This window comes from Spermophilus citellus, assembly GCF_964194105.1.
Source record: "Spermophilus citellus genome assembly, chromosome: 2".
Lineage (NCBI taxonomy): Eukaryota > Metazoa > Chordata > Mammalia > Rodentia > Sciuridae > Spermophilus > Spermophilus citellus.
In genome coordinates this window covers 167,724,175-167,749,430 of record NC_138183.1, presented here as the reverse complement: position 1 = coordinate 167,749,430, position 25,256 = coordinate 167,724,175, and the positions used below count along the sequence as shown (strand labels likewise).

Sequence of the window (25,256 nt, the reverse complement as noted above, 5' to 3'; positions counted from 1 at the left end):
TAGTCCACTGAATACTTGTTGGTCATTTGGTAGTCATAAGCAAAGCAATCATGGCAATCATATTCCAATCTTTTTTTAAAAAAATATTTATTTAACTGTAAATTAACACAAAGTATCTTTATTCGTTTTTATGTGGTGTTGAAGATTGAACCCAGTGCCTCATACACGTGAGGCAAGCACTTACCACTGAGCTACAGCCTCAGCCCCTTCAATCTTAATTTCTAATATCTGTAACACTCAAATCACACATCCACAAATCACACTTTATACACAATTATATATAGGTTTCAGAAAGATTAAGAAAGGGTTAAGCTGGCCAGGTCACAGGAGTTCAGGAGATTGAACTAAGAGCAAAGGCAGAGAGCAGATATGAATGCAAAGAATCACTATAGGTGGTCAGATAAGATTATGAACCAGTAAAACAACTTTTTCAGGGCACAGAGATGTCAAAGCACAAGAACTCATTCTAGACCAAGATCCAAACAAGATGGCAGTTTCACAGCCAGCTTGAAATGTCAGCTTGGATTGGGATTTGAATGGTCATCATGAGCAGAAGAAACTGCACTCTGCTAAAACCCAAGGACAGAGATTTGAAGGTTCATTGCTATGGTGATTTTCCTGAGCAAGGCTCATGACAAGTGACCAGGTGACAGGGTCAAGGTACTGCCATGTCCATCTCAGGGTGCCCCTTCTTTTATGGGTCTCAAGTGAGAGGGTTCCATCATTTGATGGTCTGGTATGTTCAATAAGCTTGTGGGCCTGGTTTTTACAATTTGACTTTGATACACCCGCTCATCCATGTCCTTCTGATTAATTTGATAAATTCACAGAAGGGCATTCTGATTAGCACAGTTCATTTATCAGTTTGTGCCTGCTCTCCACAATATGCGATTTTTAAAAAAATTTTTTTAGTTGTTGATTAACTTTTATTTATTTATATGTGGTGCTGAGAATCGAACCCAGTGCCTCACACGTGCTAGGCAAGTGCTCTACCACTGAGCTACAATCTCAGCCCCTCCAAAATATGCAATTTTGAAGAAAAAATAACAAAGCTAGATGCTTCACATCCTCAGATATTAGGTCTTTTTATAAAGCTACAGTACTTAAAACAATGCAATATTGATGCAAGGACAGTCCAATGGACAAACTGCCCAGAAAAAGTCACTTGATTTATTTAAAAATAATTAATCTGTGCCTAGTGTCCTACACCTGAAATCCTAGCTACTTGGGAGGCTGAGGCAAAAAGATCACAAGTTTGAGGCCAGCCTCAGCAATTTAATGATACCCTATTTCAAAATAAAAATAAAAAGGGCTGGGTATGTAGCTCAGAGGTAAAGTGCCCCTGGGTTCAACCTCCAGTACCAGAAAAAATAAACTAAAATATAAATGGAAAACCCATGCAATTCAGTGGGTTATAAATGGTTTTACCAATATATAGGCTGGGCCAACTGGAAACCAATATGGAAAATAACCTTGAGTTTAAAGAAAATTATTTTTAGATGGATTGTGGACATAAATATGAAACTATACTCATGACTTTGTTTAAGCAGAAATTAAACTTGACACACAAAAGAAAAAGGTAATAAATTATACTTCATTAAAATTAAGAATTTCTGAGCACCAAAGCTATGAACTAAGCTATACACAAATTACAGGCAGAGAAAATATTTGCAATATAGATATATATATCTGGCAATGAACTCACACCCAGACTATTAAAAACTTCATAAAAATTAATAAGAGAAAGACTGACAGCCTGGACAAAACACTTGAAGAAGTACTTCACCAGAGAAGATATCCAAATGGCCAATAAGTCTATAAAAAGTTGCTCAAAACATTACAAATCACAATGGGAAATTAATACAACCTCTCCAGAATAGATTAAATTTTAAGACTGACTTTCGCAAGAATGTTGAACCACTGGAAATCTCATGTACTGCCATTTGGAGTGTAAACTGATTATTTGGGGGGGGAAAAATTGTCAGTGTCTAGTAAAACATGTTTATATTGTATAACTGAGCAATTCCAATCCTGGATATATTTGTAAAAGAAATAAGTATGCAAGTCATTAAAGGACATACTGAGGAGTGGGGAGGGGACACACAAAAAAAGAGAGATATACATACGAAAGTTCATAGCAGCTTTCCTAATAATCTCGAATTGGAAATAAACCAAAAGGCTAAACTGTGGTATGGAAATGGGTTGGAATGCTAAAGAACAAAACAGAATGATTCTCTGTATTTCTTTACCCTCCCCCAACCACTGTCTCCTATTGCTGCTGCTGCTGCTGCTGCTAAGAAATACCTCAGGGTCATACACAATTACATATAAGAGGAAAGGAGGGGTAAGAGAAAAATTATACAAGTGAAGAAATGATTTACAGTAGAGGGGGTAGAGAGAGAAAAGGGGAGGGGAGGAGAGGGGAGGGGAAGGGGGATAGTAGAGAATAGGATAAACAGCAGAATACATCAGACACTAGAATGGCAATATGTAAATCAGTGGAAGTGTAACTGATGTGATACAGCAATCGGTATACGGGGTAAAAATGGGAGTTCATAACCCACTTGAATCAAATTGTGAAATATGATATATTAAGAACTTTGTAATGTTTGAACGACCAACAATAAATAAATAAAAAAGAAGAAAAAAAAAAAGAAATAATCAAGATAAAGTTGTTTTCCTCTAGGTGCTTGGGATCAAATCCAGGGCCTTGTGCATGCTAGTTCTAACACTGAGCTATGGCTCCCGCCCCTCAAGATCAGTTCTAAAGAAACAGGGAAGAAAGGAGAGGAAGTAAAGAGGTAAAAAAAGAGCTCCCCAATGAACCACTACTAGACCAAAACAAACAAGCAACAAAACAAAACAAAACCAAAAAAACCCACAAAACTATACAAAAGGCAATTTTCAGTAGAAAACAAATACTGTGACTCTTATTAATCAGAATGTTGTAGTGCAGCGTATATACGGAAACATATTTTAGCCTTTCAGATATAAGAGAGATAGGCAGATAGTATCAGTAGTACTAGACACAGTAGTCACATAGACATTTATCTTACAAAATAGTAAATCTAATGAATACGGAATTTTTTCATTAACTTTTGAGTCATCAAACTTAGATAATTGTAAATCTGAGATTGTAGTGTTTGAGAGTAGGACATTAACCTGTGCTGAGTAATTATTAAGAGGTAGTCATCCAGGCCGGGTAGCACATGCCTGTAACCCCAGCGGCTTGGGAAGCTAAGACAGAAGGATCGCAAGTTCAAAGCCAGCCTCAGCAAAAACGAGGCGCTAAGCAACTCAGTGAGACCGTTTCTAAATAAAATACACAATAGGGCTGGACATGTGGCTCAAGGTCTAGCGTCCCTCTGAATTTGATCCCCAGTATAAAAAAAAAAAAATGAAGTAATGTCAACAAGCATCTATCGAGAGTGTTGCTCTATCCTGGACTCCCAGTTCCCATAACCGATAAGCCTGGGGCTCAAGAAGGGTGCGGGTCGCAATCCTGGAGCAAACTGCTTGGAAAACCAAGCTGCTTTTCCTCCTCTTTTGGCCCCGCCCGGCGGACCTGCCTGCGCTCTCGGTAGACGCGTAGCCCCGCCCCTGCGCCGTGGCCCCGCCCCGACGGCCGCCGCGTCTCTATGGAAACGGCTCCTTTCACGCAGGCATTAGCACGATGGCGGCTGGGGAACCCGGGGACTTGGGTGGCTACTACTTCAGGTTCCTGCCTCAGAAAACCTTCCCATCTCTGAGCGCCCCAGACACCACCAGCCGGCTCCGCCAGTGGTGAGGGACCGAGGAACGGGGAGACAAGAGCTCCTCGGCCTTCGCTGCTGTGGAGGAAGCGCAGGCCAGATGCTGGCCGGGCGTCGAGGGCGTCTAAGCCGAGTCGGCCTCATACTGAGTGAAAGAAACTCTGAAGCAGCTGTAACACTAGGGCAGGGTGGATACTGTGGGTAGGACCCGTGTATTTTGCGCCCTGAGAGTTTGCCAGTCCCAAGCTGACTCTTTTATCCTCTCTGCTCCAGGTCCATGCTGGGCAGAATCAAGGCCCAGGCGTTCGGGTTTGACCAGACCTTTCAAGCCTATCGGAAGGATGATTTCGTTATGGTTGGTATGGGGTTCGGAGAGTTCTTGGGTCACTGCTGATTTTTAACTTTCCCGCACGTCAGCACGGATTCTTAAGAACACCGCCATTCCTTAGTGACGTCATTTTCTTGGAGATGGGGAGTAATAAAAGGTGTCAATGACATTTTTTAGAGGAATTTTTACATTTCCCACTACCATAAATTTATTCTTAATTTAACTTATTCTTTTTCTACCTTCATGATCCTGCCTTAAAGAACCTTTCCAATTTGGGGAATTTTGTTTTTTTAGTAGGCACACCTCGTTTCTTAATGTTACTACTTAGCTTTATCATTGACTTTATTTACTAGGCTTAGCTCCTAATTATTTTTGCTCGTTTCTCAAAATCGCAGCCACCCTGAGAACTGGGTTTCAGGCCCTAACACCAGTTCCAAATAAGGAATTTACCAAAAAAGTTTTGAGCAATGACACGGTGACTCGAATAAGACTTTACCTAGGGGTAACTACTTTGATTATACATCTGTTTTTACCTTATTTTTCATTTTTTGTGATGCTGCAGATCCAACCCAGGGCATGACATGCCAGGCAAATGCTGTACCACAGAGCCATATCCCCAGCCCTTTAACATAATAGGTGGGGTTGGCTATGAAGCCTAGGCTGGCCTCCCACCTCAGCCTCTCAATTAGCTGGGATTACAGACACAAGCCACAATAAGGGCTGGGAATGGGGTTTAATAGTAAAGCACTCCTGGGGTCAATCCTCAGTATCAAACAAAAAGAACAAACAGTAAGTTTTGATGTGCTTATTAAAATTTAGTCCCATTATTTTCCATCTTTTTTTCCACTCCTCAATCAATTGGAAAATATTGGTAGGGTTTGTGAAATTACCCTTATTCTTTGCTGTTCATGTCCTTTGAACAGCTATAAACTAAAGTCTTTTATAGTTGGCATAGTTCATTTACTTGCTCTTACACTTTCTGAGGACCTGGAGTGTAGTAGGAATTTCCTCAAGTGCTAGGGATACAAGGAGGACCAAGGCAAGAGCCCAGCTTTTGAGGATCTTATGAACCCTTGGAAAGACTGCCAATAAACAAAATTAGATCATTTCCTACAGTGATAAGTGTAGTGGACAAGAGGAAACACTAGGTCAGATGGTCTCAGAGTTCTGGAGGCTAGAAGTCGGAGATCAAGGTAGAATTATGGTTCTTCTGAAACCTATACAGGAGTACTTCCTTGCCTCTTTCTACTTTCTGATAGTTACCAGTAATCCTTGGCATTCTCTGCTTTACGACATGGCACTTTAAACTCCACTTCTATCAAAGTCACATGTCTCTCTCCCCTCTTGTGTCTGTGTCTCCTCTCTTCTAAGGACACCATTCATACTGAGTTAAGAACCCACCTACTCTAATATAATCTTCACTAATAACATCTACAGCAACCCTATTTTCAACTAAGGTCACTTTCTAAAGTTTCAGGAAGGACAAAAAATTTGAGGGGATATTGTTGAACCCCTAACAGGGTAAACTGGTTGTCTATTTCCCTTTCTCTAAAATAGTGTTATAATGATGTTATACTACAATGCTACTATTAATGACATTTATGAATAGTCATGATTAGGTTTTTATAACTTTTTATAGTTTTTAATTAAACCACTATTGTCATTCAACTTTTTTTTAGAAAAAGGTAAAAAATTTTAATCTGAATTTTAGAGTGCTATAAAAATTTTTATTTAACTCATTTATTCAAGGAATATTTGTTGAAATTCCACCACTATATACAGCTTCAGTACACCAATAAAAAATATGGAAAAAAATATTTGTTGAGCCTGGGGTAGCGGTGCCCATCTGTGATTTGGTAGGCTGAGGCAGGAGGATCACAGGTTTAAGGCTGGGCTCAACAATTTAGCAAGACCTTATCTCAAAAATAACAAAAAATTTAAAAGTTTGGGGATGCAACTCAGTGGTAAAGCTACCCTGGAGTTAATCCCCAGTACAAATATATATATATATATATATATATATATATATATATATATATATATATATATATATATTGTGTGTGTGTAACACATTTGTTTAATACTTACTGTGTGATAAAAAGGTAAAGAGACCTGACCCCAGATTAGAAGGTATATACAGTTTGGGAAACTAGAAATTAACAACAACACAAAAAATCTCTATACAATCAAATAATTATATTGATGGAGGACATAGAAGATGTCCTAGACACAGAGAAAAAGATCACCCCAACAAAAGGGCTTTGACTTGGGGGAAAATTTTATTGAGGAGGTTATAGAATTTTTTTTTTGGTTGTTTAATAGATTGAGATTTTCAACAGATTCATCCATAAAATACAACATATTTCCATAATTCCAAACAATTTTTTTCTAATTTTGAAATTCTTCATGTTTGTTTATCCTTATTTTTATTCCCATGAGGCAGAACAGTGTTATGCCTAGATTTTAGTTCAAACTAATATACACTCATTTGTATTCAAATAACTAATTTGGATGTAAATAAAACATGTGGCTAAGAGTATGACCCAGAGGGGATTTACCCAGAAGCTAATACATCTCCCCCCCTCCCTCACCCCCAGACAGGGTCTTACTATTTTGCCCAGGCTAGTCTCAAATTCCAGGGCTGTCTTGCTTCTCCTGTCTCAGCTTCTCTTGTACCTAGGACTGTAGGCTTGCACAATCTTGTGTGGCTTGAAACAAATGAGCCTTTAGTACTTCTCATTGACCAACTTCTTCACTTGCAAAATACTGAGAGACTCGAGCAGTATGTTCATGGTCATATGTTTTTTTAAAATATTTCAAAAATAAGATGTTTTTGTATTCTTAGAGCTCATAAAACTGTTTAAAGCCCCAAGCTCTATAAAACTTGGGTTCTCCCTTGATTTGGTCTTTTAATTAGCTGTGGGTTCAAATTCCAACTCTGCCACTCATAAGCTCTGTGACATTGGGCAAGTTACTTAATAACCTTCCTTGAAAAACCTCCATTTACCTTTCTGCAAAATAATCACAGTGCTTCATGTATAATACGTGTTTAATAAGTATTTTGAATATAGAAATAATATTGACTGTTCTGAAGATTAAATGAGGCAGCATATGACATGTTTAGCAAAAACGCTTGGCATATATAATGTTATTATTGTTACTAACATTTGTCCCTCATAAATTATAAGGAATTCTTCTAGAGCAGTAGTGATTCCTGTGTGCTAGATTTAGCTTCCAGCATTTTTAACACATTATCACTAATCTTTACAACAATGTGGTAAGATTGGTGGGTTTTTTAATAATTTTTTCTATATCTTTATTTTATTTTATGTGGTACTGAGGGTTGAACCCGGTGCCTCACATGTGTGAGGCAACCACTCTGCCACTGAGCCACCACCCAGCCCTGTTTTTTTTTTTTTTTCCTTTAATGTGATGCTGAGGTTTGAACCCGGGGCCTCCCGTATGCTAGGCAAGCACTCTACCAATGAGCTACAACTTCAACCCCAAGATTGCTGTTTTGACCCCCATTTTATAGCTGAGAAAACTACAAGTCAGAAAAGTTAAGTAATTTGTCTTGAGAATGCCCAGCAAAGAGATTTTTATTTTAAATGCCATACTCTGTACTGCACAGACTTGTTAAATGAACAAAAGTTATTGCTTAAACAAGAATTCCAGATTTTGAATTTCCCCTTTCAACTTAAAAACAAGTTATGTTTTAAAAGTTCATTTGTAAGGTAGTAAATGGGTTCAAGGAAGGAAATATATATCTAGCAAACTTCTTTAGTTCCTACATCTGTACAAAAGAATAGACAAAGAGGGAAACAAAATGAACCATTGTCCTCTAAACAATATATGGTAATGTCCTGAATTAAGACTAACATTTGAATGGTGAGGAGAGCTGTTCAGGAGAAATGTTGAAGGACTAATAAGTTCTTGAGAATAAGGGAAAGAGGGACATACAGGATGAATCAATCCCATGTTTCGGTCTTGGTTGGCTGGAGAAGCTGATTGATGCTATTAAATCATAGGAAATATAGATTAAACAAGGAAACTTAAGTTTAGTGTTAGGGATGTTCAACAAGAGGTGCACCCAAGTGGCAGTATTCTAGGTAGTAGAGTACAATGTCTAATTTGGCGTCAAGCAAGCTATAGCCTCAATATATAGTATTGGCATCCTCACTATTGTACTAGATATTATGAGGGAAATTTTGCACAGCAACTGGCAAAGAAGGCTTTTAATTTGCAGAGCTTTCCAAAATGGCTGCACAACCCTTGTGCTTTCATCTCATGACCAGAACTTAAGTATATGACCAAATCCCAGGGAGGCAAAGAAATAGATTTAACTGAATACATAGCTATCCCCAATAAAATCAGGATTATTTAAGGAAGAGAGGATTGATATTGAATTAGAAACCAGCCAGATAGGTAATATAGTCAATATCTTACATTACATTATGAAACAAATTTATTTAAAATGAATATTTGACATTGATATCTTTGTTATTAATTTCTTTATTCCTTTATTAAATATCTTTATTTTTACTCAATTATGAATCATCTAATATTTTTCCAGATCTCATCAGTTCTCTGAAAGTTGTGACACAGAAAATCCTTTCTAATGCCTCACTGGAAATTCTGTAACAAATCAAAAATTTACACATATAAGAACAATATTTTTTAAAAACCATTTTAGATGTATAATTATAATTTCAGTAATACAACTTGCACTGCTTTATTTAAGGGGACTTTATAAAAATTTATTTACATTGGCTGTAGGTTAACTTGTTGCAGAGCAGTTGGTCTAATTCAATTTATGACATCTAAAATGTGATCTGAAGTTAATAACTCCCAGGAATAATGACTGAATCTGAATTAGATTTCTCTCTTTTAAAATAGTTCTTTGGGGCTGGGGATGTGGCTCAAGCGGTAGCGCGCTAGCCTGGCATGCGTGCGACCCGGGTTCGATCCTCAGCACCACATACCAACAAAGATGTTGTGTCCGCCGAGAACTAAAAAATAAAAAAATTCTCTCTCTCTCCCCTCTCTCACTCTCTCTTTAAAAAAAATAAAATAAATTAAAAAAATAAAATAGTTCTTTAAGAAGGCCTATAAGGTATTCAAAAACCAATGTTGGGCTGGGGATGTGGCTCAAGCGGTAGCGCACTCGGTAGCGCACTCGCCTGGCATGCGTGCGGCCCGGGTTCGATCTTCAGCACCGCATACAAACAAAGATGTTGTGTCCGCCGAAAACTAAAAAATAAATATTAAAATTCTCTTTAAAAAAAAAAAATGTTAAGGGCGGGGGATGTAGCTCAGTAGTAGAGTTCTTGCCTAGCATGTGTGAGGCCCTGAGTTCAAATCCCAGAACTATAAAAAAACTTTTTTTTAAATGCTCCTCCAAAACCAATGTTAATTGAAGTTAATTTCAGCCATGTGTCCTCTGCAAAATGTACTATTATGTAAATTAAAATAGTTGCACAAATAACTTTCAATTTGAAAGTCTTCAAAAAGCAATAAGGATAGAATTTTTAAGGAATAATTTTAAGGATTTAAAAAAAACATAAATCAGGCAAATATAATACCTTCTTTTTTTTAATTAAAAAAAAGGTACTGAGGATTGAACCCAGGGGTGCTTTACCACTGAGCTATATCCCCAGACCTTTTTATTTTTATTATTTTTATTTTGAGTAGGATCTTACTAAGTTGCTGGCCTTGAACTTGCGGTCCTCCTGCCTCAACCTCTTGGGTTGCTGGGATTATAGGTGTGCAGGCCTTTTTTTTTTTTTTTTTTTAATGTGTTTACTCTTTACTTCCCACCAATAGAATGTAAATTCCATGAGAATAGAAACTTCCTCTTGCTTAGCTTCATGTAGACATAAATAATTCACACCTCTCACACCTCATTCTCTTTATTTTCTCCTTTTCCCTTTCCCTTTTCCTCTCCCCCTCTCCTTCTCTATCCTCCAACCCCTGCCCCCACTTTCTCCCTAATGGTACTAGAGATTAAACCCAGGTCCCCACATATGCTAGACCAGCACTCTACCCCTGAACTATACCCACACCCTTTTTATTATTTTTAGATAGGTTCTCCTTAAATTCCCTAGGCTGGCCTCAAACTTGTGATCTTTCTGCCTCAGCCTCCCAAGTAGGAAATTACAGGTCTGCAACACAGTGCCTGGCTTCTCATCATTGTCTTTCTGATGGCATGGCATTCATTCTAATTATTTCACAAAATAATCTCAAGAATCACCTTTGATTTCTCTCCCCCCCAACTCCTTCCCCCTAAATAACAAATCCATCCATTTCCCACTAGCTAGCACCTTGACTGCTATGAACATCAATGCTTCTGCCAACAGGATCTCACTCCTGAATAGTCTCTTTATAGCCCTTCAATTCATTGTCCAAACTGAAACTAGAATGAACTTTTAAAAATATGATTTAATCACTCTGTCCTCTGATAACAATTTTTTTGTATCTTCCCACTGCCTTTAGATCAAAATTCTGACCAAGATTTAGATAGTTTTTAGGTCAAGATTAAAATTCTTCACTTGACTACAAGGTTCAGTTTAACTCCTACACTCATCTGACCATTGCAGCTCCTATTATGGTTACACTAAACCTCTTTGTTTTCCTCCATTGGAATGTCCCATCCTTTCTTATTTTAGAGCCTTTAAACTTGCCGTTTTCCCCACCTAGTCTTTCTAGTAGCATGCTGGAACCAGTTCAGGAGAGCTAGATTGCTAAATTTTCAATAATCTTTGTTTGCTGATTGTTAAACTGCTGGCAGCTTGAAATACACAATGAAAACTGGTAAATGTTACAAATCAGGGCTTTAGGGAGAGGAAGGGAGGTCAGTTGTTAAACATTTACCAGAATACCTCTTGCCCAGCTAACTCCTACTCACCTTTTAGTTCTAAACCTAATTATTTTTTCCACCAACCTTTCTTTCCAACACCATTAGATTAGGACTACCTATTATATAAATACATGGATAGCACTCCTTTGCAAGCATGGATAGCTTGCATTCCTTTGTAATAATACTCACAGCACATTACTATCTTCCTTTTTTGTCTATAAACTCCATGAGGGCAGGCATATTATGTCTATTGAATTTTAGAATTAGGAAGTAAAGAATATTTTAGTTAAATGAAGGAAATGAGGAGCAAGATAAGAGGAATGAGTGGTTGATAAAGAAGTAAGACAGATTGCTTCTTCAATAAGCTATTTAGGAAAAAGGGTTGCTTCAAGGGGATATTAAAAACAGGAAAATATTTATTATAACAGTTTTTATTGTAACAATTTAAACAATAAAGAACAATTCATAGGAAAAAATGATATTTCTCTATCCCAATCTAAAATTACCTTCCATCCCCTTAACCATCTTCTTCCTACACATTACTCTTAACTACCTTTTATTATTGGGGAGATTTTAAATATTTATGATTTTTTCCCTCAAAGTCATAATACCCATTTAGGAAAAATTTATTGAGGCCATTCTAAGCACTACAGATATAGCAATGAATGAGAAAAGCAAGTTCCACTACTTAGGAAGCTTACAATTTGTTTTAGTGCCTTTTTCTAGTAGCTGAATTCTGTCTGGTATATTTTATTCAACCATGCTTCTATTGATGGACATTGAAGTGGTTTCCAGATTTTGACCCCACAAACAATTCTACAAAAAAGAAGATTTATACATAAATATGCCTGCTAGTGGTTTCAAAACCCAAAAGTAGAGTTTACAGGATCATAATTAACTCACGTTTTTATTATTCAAGATAATAACGTTACTTTCCTAAAAGGTTGTAAAGATTTACACTTACAGCAGCTTGTAAGAATGCATATTTTCTACTACTCTTGCCAAAAGTTACCAGTCTCAGGACTTAGGGTTATGACTCAGAGGGTGAGAACTTGCCTAGCATGCACAAGGCCCAGGGCATTACTGAAAAAACAAAACAAAGGGGAAAAAAATAATCTTACCACTCTTTTTTTTTTTGGGGGGGGGGGCAATGTAGTGGGGTTAACATGTTATCATGTGATTTCTGATTTCATTTCTTTCACTGCTCTTGAAGTTGAGCATCTTTTCATAATTATTGGCTATTTGCATTTTTTACACACCTGTTTTTATTCTTTGAACAGCTTTAAATCAGGTTGTCAGTTTTTCTTACAAATTTTGAGCTTTTTAAAAAAATATTGAGGGCTGGGGATGTGGCTCAAGCGGTAGCGCGCTCGCCTGGCATGCGTGCGGCCCGGGTTCAATTCTCCAGCACCACATACAAACAAAGATGTTGTGTCCGCTAATAAATAAATAATTATTTAAAAAAATATTGAGAATTAGCTCCCCCTCTTTGTTATCATATTTGTTGGAAATATTTTCTCTCAGTCTGTTATTTTTCTTTGATTAAATTGCTTATCACTGATATATTTTCTGGCTGCCCAGCACTTTTGAACAGCCTTGTGATTTGGGGGTAATTTCTACCCTTTGCTTTTTGGAAGTCCAAGTGGAACTCTCTCCTGCCCTCCTCCCCCCCCCCCAAAATTGCAAGGATCTTCTCCCTTACATTTAGAACACAAGATCTAGGGCTAGTTACATAAGCGATAGAATGAGTAATTGGCATGTGTGAAACCTTGAGTTCAATCTCCAACACAGGGAAGGAGGGTAGGGGAGATGAACATTAAGCGCAAGGTACCTAGGTTACCAACCAGAGTGATCATTTCAAGACTGTGATTTTGAAATGAACAACTTAAGATGCACACAGAATCCATTTCACTGACAAAAGTGGTGGCAGAGGCATCACAGCAGTGGCTTGGTTAGAAACAAGTAGTAATAGTGTCTATGGCTGATATAAATACACTTGATTTATAAACACACCAAGCAGAGTTAGGAAATAGAAGTGGTAATAGCTTTCTCTAGTGCTTTATGGGGCTGCTGCAACAAAGGTGACAGTTTCCTCATCAGAGCAATTCTTCATGTGATTTTATATCATTCCAAATGTGTAAACTGAAGCCTGAAGTTTTGTAGATTGCCTGAGATGCTTTTAATTTGTCTTCTACCTTTCAGCCAGAGTCAGCTGCTAGTACTTGATAATAAAATTCTTGATTGACTACTATGTTGCCTTTTAAATTTTATTTATTTATTTATTTATTTATTTATTTATTTATTTATTTTTGTGGTGCTGGGGATTGAACTCAGGGCCTTACACATGCTAGGCAAGTGCTCTACTACTGAGCTAAATCTCCAGCCCATTATGTTGCCTTTTGTCAGATAGAAAATTTGTTTATAGCAAGTCAAACCTGTCACTTTGCTATGTGCTCCCTTGGATAGACTTAGATTGGTGGGTGGTTAGTTTTAGATTTAGATCCAGTGTATTAATGGTTATTAAGAAGATTAATTCAGAAAATAAGATAGGAGGAAAATAAAGTTTTCAGTTAATATATACTCTCCTAATTTTTACTATAAACCATTTTCCATTTATTAATTCCCCAAATTTATCTGTACTTAGAGACACATTGCTGTTTACGCTGTTCCAATTTGAATGTAATAAAACTTCTTTACCAATATGAAAGGGTCCTTCCTAGTTTAGATTTTACTAAAGTAATTTTAGAAGTTGATTTTATTATTATTTATAATAAAATATCTAACATGTTCTTCTCTAACTTGTATTTTAGGCTTTTTTCAAAGACCCAAATGTTATTCCAAATTTGCAGTTACTTTCAGATTCTTCTGGACAGTGGATTACATTAGGTAAATAAAATTTCATCTTTCCAGGTGACTATTTTGCTATTATAACAAAATTTTGCCCCAAAAATTTTCATTATTAAAATACAAATTTTGAGCCAGGTGTGGTGATGCACTCCTGTAATCCCAGCTACTTGGGAGGCTGAGACAGGAGGATTACAAGTAGTGGATTCAGAAGTGCATTTCTGTAATCCCAGCAATTTGTGAGGCTGAGGCAGGAGGATCTCAGGTTCAAAGCCAGCCTCAGCAACTTAGTGAGGTTCTAAGCAACTTAGCAAGACCTTGTCACAAAGTAAAAAATAGTGTTGGGATATAGCTCAGTATTAAAGCACCCGTGGGTTCAATCCCTAGTACAGGAAAAAAAAAATTAAGTTTAACCAGTCATACCAGGCCTGCTCTGCATCTCTCCCAGTAGTCTATTGATATTGTCCTGGTTCAGAACCTAAGAGTAATTTTCCTTTTTATTGATTTTAAAAAGTATGTATTTTTAAAAAGTATTTATTGTGCACTTCCTATGTACTCTGCTAGATGCAGGGAGCGTAAAGTGGATGAAAGAAAACCTGTATTCAAGGAACTTGTTGAAGTGTGTGTGTGTGTGTGTGTGTGTGTGTGTGTGTGTGTGTGTATGTGTGTGTGTGTGTGTGAGAGAGAGAGAGAGAGAGAGAGAGAGAGAGAGAGAGAGAGAGAGAGGTGTGTGTGTAATAATATATTATATGTTCTACCATAAAAATGGGAGCATGAGGTGAGGAGTGGTCAGTTCTACCCAGAGGGAAAGGATCAGGAAAGATAGACTAATATGAGGATGCTTAGGCAAAAATTTCCATTCTGATGGGTGCATGGATTTCTGAAGAGGAATCAGCTACCATAGAATGTTTTTTTAAAATAATATATTAAGTTGTGGAGAAGTGTCTTAAAATCTCAAAATAAATTTATATAAATAATATTGTCATAATACATTGAAATACAGCTAAAAATAAAGGTAAACTAAATATATATATATATATATATATATTTAGTATAAATATATATATATATAAAGGTAAACTATATATATATATATATAGTTTACCTTTATTTTTATGTGGTGCTGAGAATTGAACCCAGTGCCTCATGCATGCTAGGCAAGCACTCTACCACTAAGCCATAACCCAACCCCCAGGTAGGAATTTTTAAAGAAAGTTACCCAAATGTTTAATTACTTAACAACACTCATTTAAATCTCTTAAATAGGTCAAGAGAGAAATCAGTGTTAATAAGACTGTTTTGGAAGCAAAACATGAACACTAGATTTTCTTGATTTTTATGTTTTTAGAAGACTTTTATTTTTATTTTTTATTTTTAAATACTTTTTTTAGTTGTAAGTAGACACAATACCTTTATTTTATTTATATGTGGTGCTGAGGAATGAACCCAGTGCCTCATGTGTGATAGCCATTATTCTACTACTGAGCTGCAAACCCAGCACAAGTTTTTTTATTTTTAATTGACACAATTATACATATTTATAGGATAAATCATGATGTTTCAATATATGTGTACATTATATGATGATCAAATCAAGGTAATTAGCATATGCATCACCTCAAATACTTATCATTTCTTTGTGACAAAGACATTTAAAATCTGTTCTATTTTGTTTTTTTAATTTATTTTTTTCATATTTTATTGGTGCATTATAGTTGCACATAATGGTAGGATTTATTATTACATATTTGTACATGCACACAATATAAGAGTATAATTTTGCCAATCTTATTCCCCAATATTTCCCTTTTCCCTTCCCTCCTCTCTTGCCCCGTTCCCTTTCTTCTACTCCATCAGTCTCCCTTCAGTTTTCATGAGATCCCCATCCCCACCTTTCTTTCCCCTTTTCCTCTCTAGCATCCAATATGAGAGAAAACATCCAATCCTTGACTTTCTAAATTTGGCTTACTTTGAATACTATATTTTAAATTTAAGTTTGAGGTTTCAACACTAGAACAAGTAAAAGCATCATTACATTTAGGAGAATCTGGCAATGTGATTGTACTCAATATGCAAATTGATTTTAAATTAGTTATTTTGTTTGGGCATGGGGGACTTTTGGTAAACTATCCTACAACTGTATTTTCATGGAATTCTAGTAGTGGTCACACAAAAGTAATTTTTCTTAAAGTATTATTTTAAGAAGAAGACTACAAATTGTTCATGATATTAGACTTAACAGGTCAAACTTTATTGCTTTGGCTAAAGACTACTGCAAAATTTATAGAGCAGAAAACTGGTACGAATGATCTTTAGATTACTTACAAAATTGAACTGAATATCTGAGCAAATATATTTAATGCTTCAAATTTTTCAAAAAGGAATAATCAGAGCCATGTATTACAGTAGTTTCAGTCAATCCATTTGAAAAAAAATAAGGTTTACTGAAGGTAAGTGTTCAACCTTCCCTATATTGGTACACACTTCACAAAATAGCACCAACTTTTTCTGATTTTTTAATAAGGCATTGCAAAAAGATAAGCTCTAGGGGCTGGGGATGTGGCTCAAGCGGTAGTGCGCTCGCCTGGCATGCATGCGGCCTGAGTTCGATCCTCAGCACCACATACAAAGAAAGATGTTGTGTCCGCCAAAAAACTAAAAAATAAATAAATATTTTTTTAAAAAAAGATCTAAAATTCCACATGTGCCTAACAGGATCAATTAGAAGTACTCTGAAAAATAGGACAAAAGAGTAGTATTCCATTTTAGAAGCAATTCTGGTAGATTGCTAGTCCTCTTCCATCAGCTTTTTTTTTTTTTTTTTTTTAGAATCTTTAACTTTTCTTGTTCTTTTCCTTGTGTATTGGACATCTTCCCGTGAATGTTCCTCTGGAGGCCTTTATATGCAAAAAAAAAAAAAATTATTTTGAAATAAGAGGTATTATTCTAGCAGGTGAACCAATTCCAGAGAAAATGATGATGGACCCTCCTTTACTACCAGCTGCACTGCCCACGTTGCCTGTTATTTGTGCTCCATCATCTCAGAAGCATAGTCCCATGGTTTAGACATACTTTGCTTTTTTTAGATAACATTTAATGGATACTAAAGGCATACACATTACTTCTTTTAACACAGAGATCTTTATACATCTGTAATTTATGAACGAGTGAGAGCCAAAGCTAAATTATCTGTGCAGTTTTATATGCTGGCTGGATATAGTTGAGATTCAAATCCAGGCTCCTGAATTTAAGACCTTGACTCCCTACACTCTTTCACATCTGTCACTTCCATGTTTATAGGGCTGCCAGAAAAGTATTAACTTAAGACATCAAATAAAAAGGAAGCATCTAGCATCTTATAATGCTACTATTAGTGGAAAAAAATGCATTTTAATTTTATGTGGTCATAGCGATACATATCTTATAAATGTTGAAGATAAAATTTTATAAAATTACTACATAACAAGTTAGCATGTGCTATAGACTGAGTTATGCCCCCACTCCAAATTCATATGTGTAAACTCTAAACTCTCATTTTGATAGTATTTAGAAATGGGACCTTTAGGAGGAATTTAGGTTTAGATGAAGGCATGAGTATGGGACCTTTTTTATGGAATTAGTTCCCTTATAATAAGAAAAAACACTAGAATGCTCTCTATGCTGTGTGAAATCAACCATCTGCAAGTCAGGAACCAAATCATTTGCACCTTGATCTTGGATTTCCCAGATTATAGAATAGATTAATATATTAATCTATAATATAATTAATATATCATTAAGAAATATGGCGCTACCATAACAAATAGCTAAAAGTATAGAGTGGCTTGGGAAGCCTCTTGGTAGAGGCTCGAAAAATTTTTAAGTACATGCTAGAAATGTGAATGTTAAAGTCAATTCTAGTGACAGCTCTGAAGGAAATGAGGAACACTATATTGGAAACTGGAAGAAAGGTGCTCTTTGTTATAATGTGACAAATAGTTTGGCTGAACTGTGTTCAAGTGCTTTATGGACGGTAGAACTTTCAAGTGATAAAATCAGAAATTTACCTGAGGAGATTTCAGAAACCAGGAATAGAGATGGAATTGTACCAGTGAAGACAGTGCTAGTTTGAGCTAAAGGGGTCAAAAAAAAGCAAGCTGAAATGAATGAAGGGTGTTGGACCTCTTAGATCTTATAGGACTCCACTATTTGACTGCAAATATGAACAAGTCTTAAAGAAAAGGGAAGACTCCAAAAGCAATTCAGAGATCATTAGGGCCACCACCTCCATTTCAACAGACCCGACAGCCTCCAACCAAAGCCTCAAATTCAGTGCCACCCTGCAGAGCCAAGCTGACCCAGTAAAACCTTAGGGATTGGGCCACCTGGTGCCTGAGGGCTTTGCCTCCATCCAGGCAGAGTTGAGACCATCACATCTGTGGGTTCAGAAGGCAGAGTATAGAGCAAAAAAGGATTATTTTTGAGCCTTAAGATCTAAAGGAATTTGCCTTGCTAAATTATGGGCTTGCTTGGCACCTATCACCCATTCCTTAATTTCCCATTTCTCCCTCTCCCACTGCCAAAATGAAGTGACTATCCCATGTCCATCCAATCAATGTATTTTAGAAGCACATAATGTGTTTGATTTCACAAGTTTATAGCTAGAGAGAAATTTTGCCTCAGGGTGAATGATACCTCAATCTCACCCATATCCAATTTAAATGACACTTTGAACTTTAGACTTCAGAATTGATGATTGAGTAAATTAAATTCTGGGGAGCTATTGGAATGGAATGAATATACTTTGCATGTGAGAACAGTAATTAATGGCTTTGGGTAACTAAGAGTGAAATGCTATTGACTGAATTGAGTTGCATAAATTCATATTTAGAAGCCCCTTGACCTCCCATGGCATCATCTGTCCTTAATTACTTCCCAAATGCCCCATCTCCAAATGTTATCACATTGGGAATTAGGGTTTCAACATGCAAATTCATTATTTTTATTTTTTTAATGTCTTCTTTTTATTGGTTCTTGTTATACATAACATTTGAATTCATTTTGACAGAATTATAAAAGCATAGAATTGATTCTAATTTAGTACCCCTTACTTCACTTTCTCCCCTCCTCTCACTTCCTGTTCCCTTCCCTCTACTGATCTTTTTGCGCTTTTGTTATATATATTTTTTTAAATTAGTGTCTTGTGGATATACACAATAGTGAGATTCACTGTGGTATATTCATGTATGTACATAGGAAAATTGGGTCAGATTAATTCCACTGTTTTTTCCTTATCCTTCTTCCACCCTCCCCTTCAATCCCTTTCATCTACTCCATTGATCTTTTTTCTGTTTTTTTATCCCCCCTTCCCCTTATTTTGGATTAGTATCCACATATCAGGGTAAACATTCAACCTTTGACTTTTGAGGGCTGGCTTATTTCACGTAGCATAATCTCTAGTTCTGTCTATTTACCAGCAAATGCCATAATGTCATTCTTCTTTATGGCTGAGTAATACTCCATTGTGTGTAGGGAGTGTAGGGAGTCCATATGTATGCATATGTATGTATATGTACATATATATGTGTGTGTGTATATATAGAATATATATCTTTATTATATATATCTTTATATATATATATATATATTTATTTATTTATTTATTTATCCATTTTATATGTGTGTGTGTGTGTGTTTTCACATTTTCTATATCTGTTCAAAGGGCACCTAAGTTTGTCCCATAATTTGACTATTGTGAATTGTGCTGCTACAAACATGGATTTGGCTGTGTCACCATATAATGCTGATTTTAGATCTTTTGGTTATATACTGAGAAGTGGGATATGGGGGTTCCATTCTTAGTTTTTTAAGGAATCATCATACTGCTTTCCAGAGTGCTTGCAACTAATTTGCAGTCCTACTGACATTGTATGAGTGTACCTTTTTCCTCACACAGCCTCACCAACATTTATTATCATTTGTCATTCTGACTAGAGATGAAATCTCAATGTCATTTTAATTTGCATTTCCCTAATTGCTAGAGATGTTAAACATTTTTTCATATATTTTTTGACCATTATATTTCTTCTTTTGAGAAGTGTCTGTTTGGGGTTTTTTTTGCCCATTTATTGTTTAGGTTATTTGATTTTGGTGTTAAATTTTTTGAGTCCTTTGTATGTTCTGAATACTAATGTATCTGAGGAGCAACATGTAAATTTTTAAGGCATATAATCCAGTCAATAGCAAATGCTATTTTCATGCCTCAGTTTAAGTGATTTGAATTTAATTACCATTTCTTACTAACCAAACCTTCCTGCCACTCCCCAAGTCAGAGCTGAGGTAGATTTATTAAAATGGCATGTGTCCCAGTGTCATAGGTCCCTCATCCTGTGGCCACCAACCAATCTTTTGAAACTGACCTGCTGTATACTGCTCTTGTCTTTAATCTTTCAACAATACTCAGAACTAATTTATCATTCTCTATGTTCTTTTAAATTTATCTATCCCCAAGAGGATTTTGCCTCTGAAACAAAAGGAGCTTCTCTTGGCATCATAGCTTTTGCAATTACTGAGGCATACATAGTTCCTGGCTCCAGGCATCCTTCTTGTCTCCACACTAGCCTAGTTAACGTTCATAACCTACAGCAACAGGTCCTAGCATGATTTTAGGTGGACAGCCGAAATAGGAAGTGCAAACAACTGCCAGTTTTAATTACTCTTAGCACACGCTACTTTTCAGGTCAGAGGTTTAGCAAAAGTATCCAGGAAGAGGATACGCCAAGGGCCACCACACCTAGGTCTATAAGCTCCTTAAAACTTTGAGCAAATGAATACCATCCTCTTATATCTGAGTAAATGTGTGTGTATGTGTGTACATAAAAGAGAGGGGGAATAATTATTTGATATAATCATAAAAACATTCATTTTAATCTGTGCCTTTCTGTAATTTAATGGAAACTTTAGTAATTGAAAATCCATTCCTGAAAGTACCTTCAGGAAATACGTGTGGGATTGGGGAAGAGGTAGAAAGGAGAAAAACTAAATAAACTAAATAAAAAAACTAAATAAAAGAAAAATAGACAAAATGCCATTTTTTCAAATTTCTATAATTCTGAACTTGTGATAATTTAACTAAACCTGCTTTGAAATTTACTTTGGCTTGGAAACTTTTTTGTAATAAACACTATAAATGAGATCACAAAGGAGAAAATTTTAAATGAGAAAATGTTTTCAAGATCCATTAACTAAAATTTTGTGGTACAGATTATAAAACATTGAGCATGATGTAAATCCAAAGATCACATAAAGAAGTTTCTTTGTTTTTGTTTTGTTTTGTTTTGTTTTGTTTTTTTAGAGAGAGAGAGAGAGGAGAGAAAGAGAGAGAGAGAATTTTTAATATTTATTTTTTTTTAGTTCTCGGCGGACACAACATCTTTGTTAGTATGTGGTGCTGAGGATCGAACCGGGCTGCACTCATGCCAGGCGAGCGTGCTACTGCTTGAGCCACATCCCCAGCCCCAGTTTCTTTGTTTTTTGTTTTTGTTTTTTTTGTAAGACTGGCCTTGAACTTGTGATCCTCCTGTCTCAGAATCCCAAGCCTCTAGGATTACAGGTGTGCGCCACCATGCTCAGCAGTTCCTCCACTTTTATAGGCAATTCTGATATTGAAAGTAATGTAAGAACCCTGTGTCACATAAAAAAAAAAGTGTGCTTAGTTTTCAAGTATTCTCCAATTTAGCTCCTCTAGTCCTGAAATGGTAAGATTTTGTTACAATGTTTGAATGATTAATTAAAAACAAATAAGCTGCAAAATAAGAATTTAATAAAATCCCCAAACTAATATGTCTTTTAAGTACAGCTATATGTTGTTAGACAATGGAATATATTCTGAGAAATTCATCTTTAGTAATATGAACATTATAAAAGTGTATTTACACAAATCTAGATGGTATGGGTCAATTTTTTCAATATGACCTCTTGCTATAATCAAGAGATGCAATAAAAATGAGATGTATGAAGCTACTTCTAGCTTAAGACAGCACATTTTATGTTCACCTTTTTTTTAAATAGAAGGCATACACTCTAAAATAATGATAGAAAGTATAATACTGTAAATATGTAAACCAGAACGTAGTCATGTATTGACATTATCAAGTATTATGTATTGTACATAATTGTATGTTATTCTGTTATATGACTGGCAGTGTAGTAGGTTTGCTTGCACCAGCATCACCACAAATGTGAGTTATGCGTTGCACTATGATGTTAAAGACATCTACAACATCACAATGCAGTAGGAATTTTTTAGCTCCATTAGAATCTTATGAAGCACCATATTGTATATAGCCATCATTGACCAAAACATTTTCATGCAACGTATATCAAAATGTCATATTTGGTTATTTCTTAGGTCTCTGCATTGTGATTTATTTTAGAACTGAAAATATTAAATTAACTTATCTATCTCTTTTTAAAATATTTTTTCCAGGAACTGAAGTGAAAAAAATTGAAGCTATAAATGTTCCTTGCACACAGCTTTCAATGTCATTTTTTAATCGGTTATATGATGAAGATATTGTACGAGACAATGGTCATATTGCTAAGTGTTTAGATTCTTTTTGTGATCCATTTCTCATTTCTGATGAGTTACGAAAAGTAAGTATAGAATTTTTAAATTTCACATTGAAATCTTATTTCAAGAAATGCAAAATGTCAAAAACTATTGCCTGCTTAAAGCCCATAAAGTACTTCTTATTAATAAAAATGATCAGTAATAATCATTAGATTGATACATTTATTCTTGGATAGCACTTTTACGTCAATGTACTTATTTTTATATTTTTCAGTAGCTCTCTACAGGATGCTATTGATATCTGATGAGTAGGGATGCTGCTAAATATAACTCACAGCACAGTTCCTCAAAATTCCACACACAAAAAAAGTTATCTGGCCCAACATGTCAACAATGAAGAGATAGAGAAACTTGCCTATTTAATTAATAGCTATTTTTCTGATATTAAAGTAATGTAAGAACCCTGTGTCACATAAAAAAAAGTGTGCTTAGTTTGAGGCTCTTGGCCTATCAAACAAATATCAAATATGTGCCTGTAGTGCTGGATGCAGTGGTATACACCTGTAATCCCAGAGACTCAGAAGGCTAGGGCAGGAGAATTGTAGGTTTGAAGCCAACATTGATAATTTATCAAGACCCTGTCTCAAAAAAAAAAAAAATAGAAAAGGGTAGGGCTATAGCTCAGAGAAAGAATTCCCCCTGAGTTCTACCCCCAATACTGACAAAAAATAAAATAAAAAATAAAAATAAATCTTTGAGTAAAAACTTCTTTCTCTCTTATTGCTAAAATCAACTCAATGTGGTTGGGTTGAGTATCAAAATGAGTATCAAACTCATTTGATAAACTAAATTAAATTTTGTTTTAGTGAGAGGTACACTGAACTTGGAATCAAATACATGTATTATTTATCTAATTCCTGATTTATTATTTACAATATAATAACCTCAGGCAAATCATTCAATCTATAACCCAGAAATACTTTCTTCTTAAAAGCATTGAAAAATGAATTGAGGAAATACTTAAATGTACTTTTTTAGAAAGTATGAAATGCTGTTAAAGTAAAATGTATTAACATTATAAAATATATGTAATATGTGTAATATTGTAATAATTGAACCTAGACATCAGTGCATACCAGGCTCTGCCACTTAATTATCATGATATTTAGTCTAAGATTTCTTTTCCTCTGTAAAATAAGCATAATGTCAGAATTATGTGAGATAATACACATAAAGTGCTTAGCACTATGCCTGGCACTTAGTAAACTTGTTATATTAACAACAACTACTGCTATTCTCCATTAAGAGGAAAGGGAGGGGGCTGGAGATGTAGCTCAGTGGTAGAACACTTGCATAGCATGTGTGAGGCTGGGTTCAATTCTCAGCACTACATATAAATAAACAAAAAATAAAGGTCCATTGACAACTAAAAAAAAAATTTAGAAACAGAGAAAAGGGAGATTATACAAATCTAATATATTACAAATCCAGATTGGAATGAACTAGGGCAGCTGCTAATTTACAATTCTGAACACAGAAATCTTTGCTGTAGGGGAAAGAGAGGTATCCAGCCCAACTATACATTAATCTACACTAGAATGCACCTAAAAGAACCTTTTAACTTAGCTTAAGAAGGAAATGAAATTAACTTATTGAAATGAAGTATGCTTATATCTAATATGAAATAAATACAATGGGGATTGACATTAATTTCTACTTTACTAAGAACTGGAAATTACCATTTAGGAAATGTTTGGTTTGAGTTTCCTCCTTTTGAATACTGATAATCTCAGCTCTCTTTCTCCCTTCTTCCCTCTTCCATCATTCCATTCTGGCATAAAATCCTTACCTCTAATTTCAGAGAATTTACCATCACTTCTATAGAAAGGACCTCATCAATGAATGAACTTTTAAAGGAGGATTTGTTTTTCCAATGTAATAATCTGCAAAACTGCCTGCTATCTGTCATATTTATTGCCAGGAATGTCAAGCACCCTTATTCTTAAAGTGCTAGAACTCAGTATTTTCTTGCAAATTCCCTATGTATTTTGCTTTTATGTTCTTTGCCACTCCATGGCAATAGAGAAATTGTTTTTGTTTTTTTTGTTTTTTTTTTGGTAGTGCTGGGGCCTTGTGCATGTGAGGCAAGCACTCTACCAACTGAGCTATATCCCCAGCTCAAGGGAAGGTCTTTTAATTGGTTACTTTCTGGCTGAAAATAATGATAATTATAATAATAGTGTATTAATAATTATTAGTAATAATATAATAATTATCATTTCCAGTTTTAGCTTGAATTAAAAAGTTCCTCCACACACATTGTGCGACTATACATATTCTATTGGCACACTGTAATGTAAGCACTAATAATAGCCTCTTTCCTGACTATGACTCAGATATGCAATGTTAACCATTGCATATCTGCCATCTCAGGGCTGTACAGCCAGAAAACTGTATATAAATGGAAGAGAGAACAGTCATATAATGTTTTTAATATTCATTCCAAAATTTTTTAGTTGTCATATTTTAAAATTATGCAGTCTAATCAGTACAGTGTATGACAGTGCTCATTATAAACATTTATTAATTACTAGGTGCAGTGGCACATACTTGTAATGTCAACAACTTGGAAGGTCAAAACAGGAGGATTGCAAGTTCCAAACCAGTCTGGACAACTTAGTGGGAACTTGTCTCAAAATGAAATAAAAAGGGGTTGGAATATAGCTCAGTGGCAGAGTACTCCTAGATTCAATCACCAGAAATGTAGTGGAGGGGGAATGTGTTAACTCCTCATTGCTTTGTTCACCCTAGTACTCAGATCTTCAAGTAACTATAAACAAAAGCTTTAATATTACATCATTTATTTATAGGGAAGGAAGAAAGGAGTAAGTTAGGAAGTGGAAAAGTATAAGTGTTACATGTAGC

The 25,256-nt window shown here is 35.6% G+C and overlaps 1 protein-coding gene across 2 annotated transcripts in view; it reads left to right on the top strand.

The window, feature by feature from the left end:
* The first annotated feature begins 3,672 nt into the window (after positions 1-3,672).
* The window catches only part of CFAP300 (cilia and flagella associated protein 300), a 32,538-nt gene continuing 10,954 nt past the window's right edge, over positions 3,673-25,256 (top strand). For both annotated transcript variants that reach the window (XM_081281112.1, XM_081281111.1), the window contains exons 1-4: positions 3,673-3,783; positions 4,026-4,107; positions 13,747-13,822; positions 22,248-22,414. In XM_081281112.1, coding sequence (XP_081137238.1) covers positions 3,674-3,783; positions 4,026-4,107; positions 13,747-13,822; positions 22,248-22,414 — 435 coding nt within the window. In that variant the 5' untranslated portion in view covers position 3,673. The remainder of the gene's footprint in view (positions 3,784-4,025; positions 4,108-13,746; positions 13,823-22,247; positions 22,415-25,256) is intronic.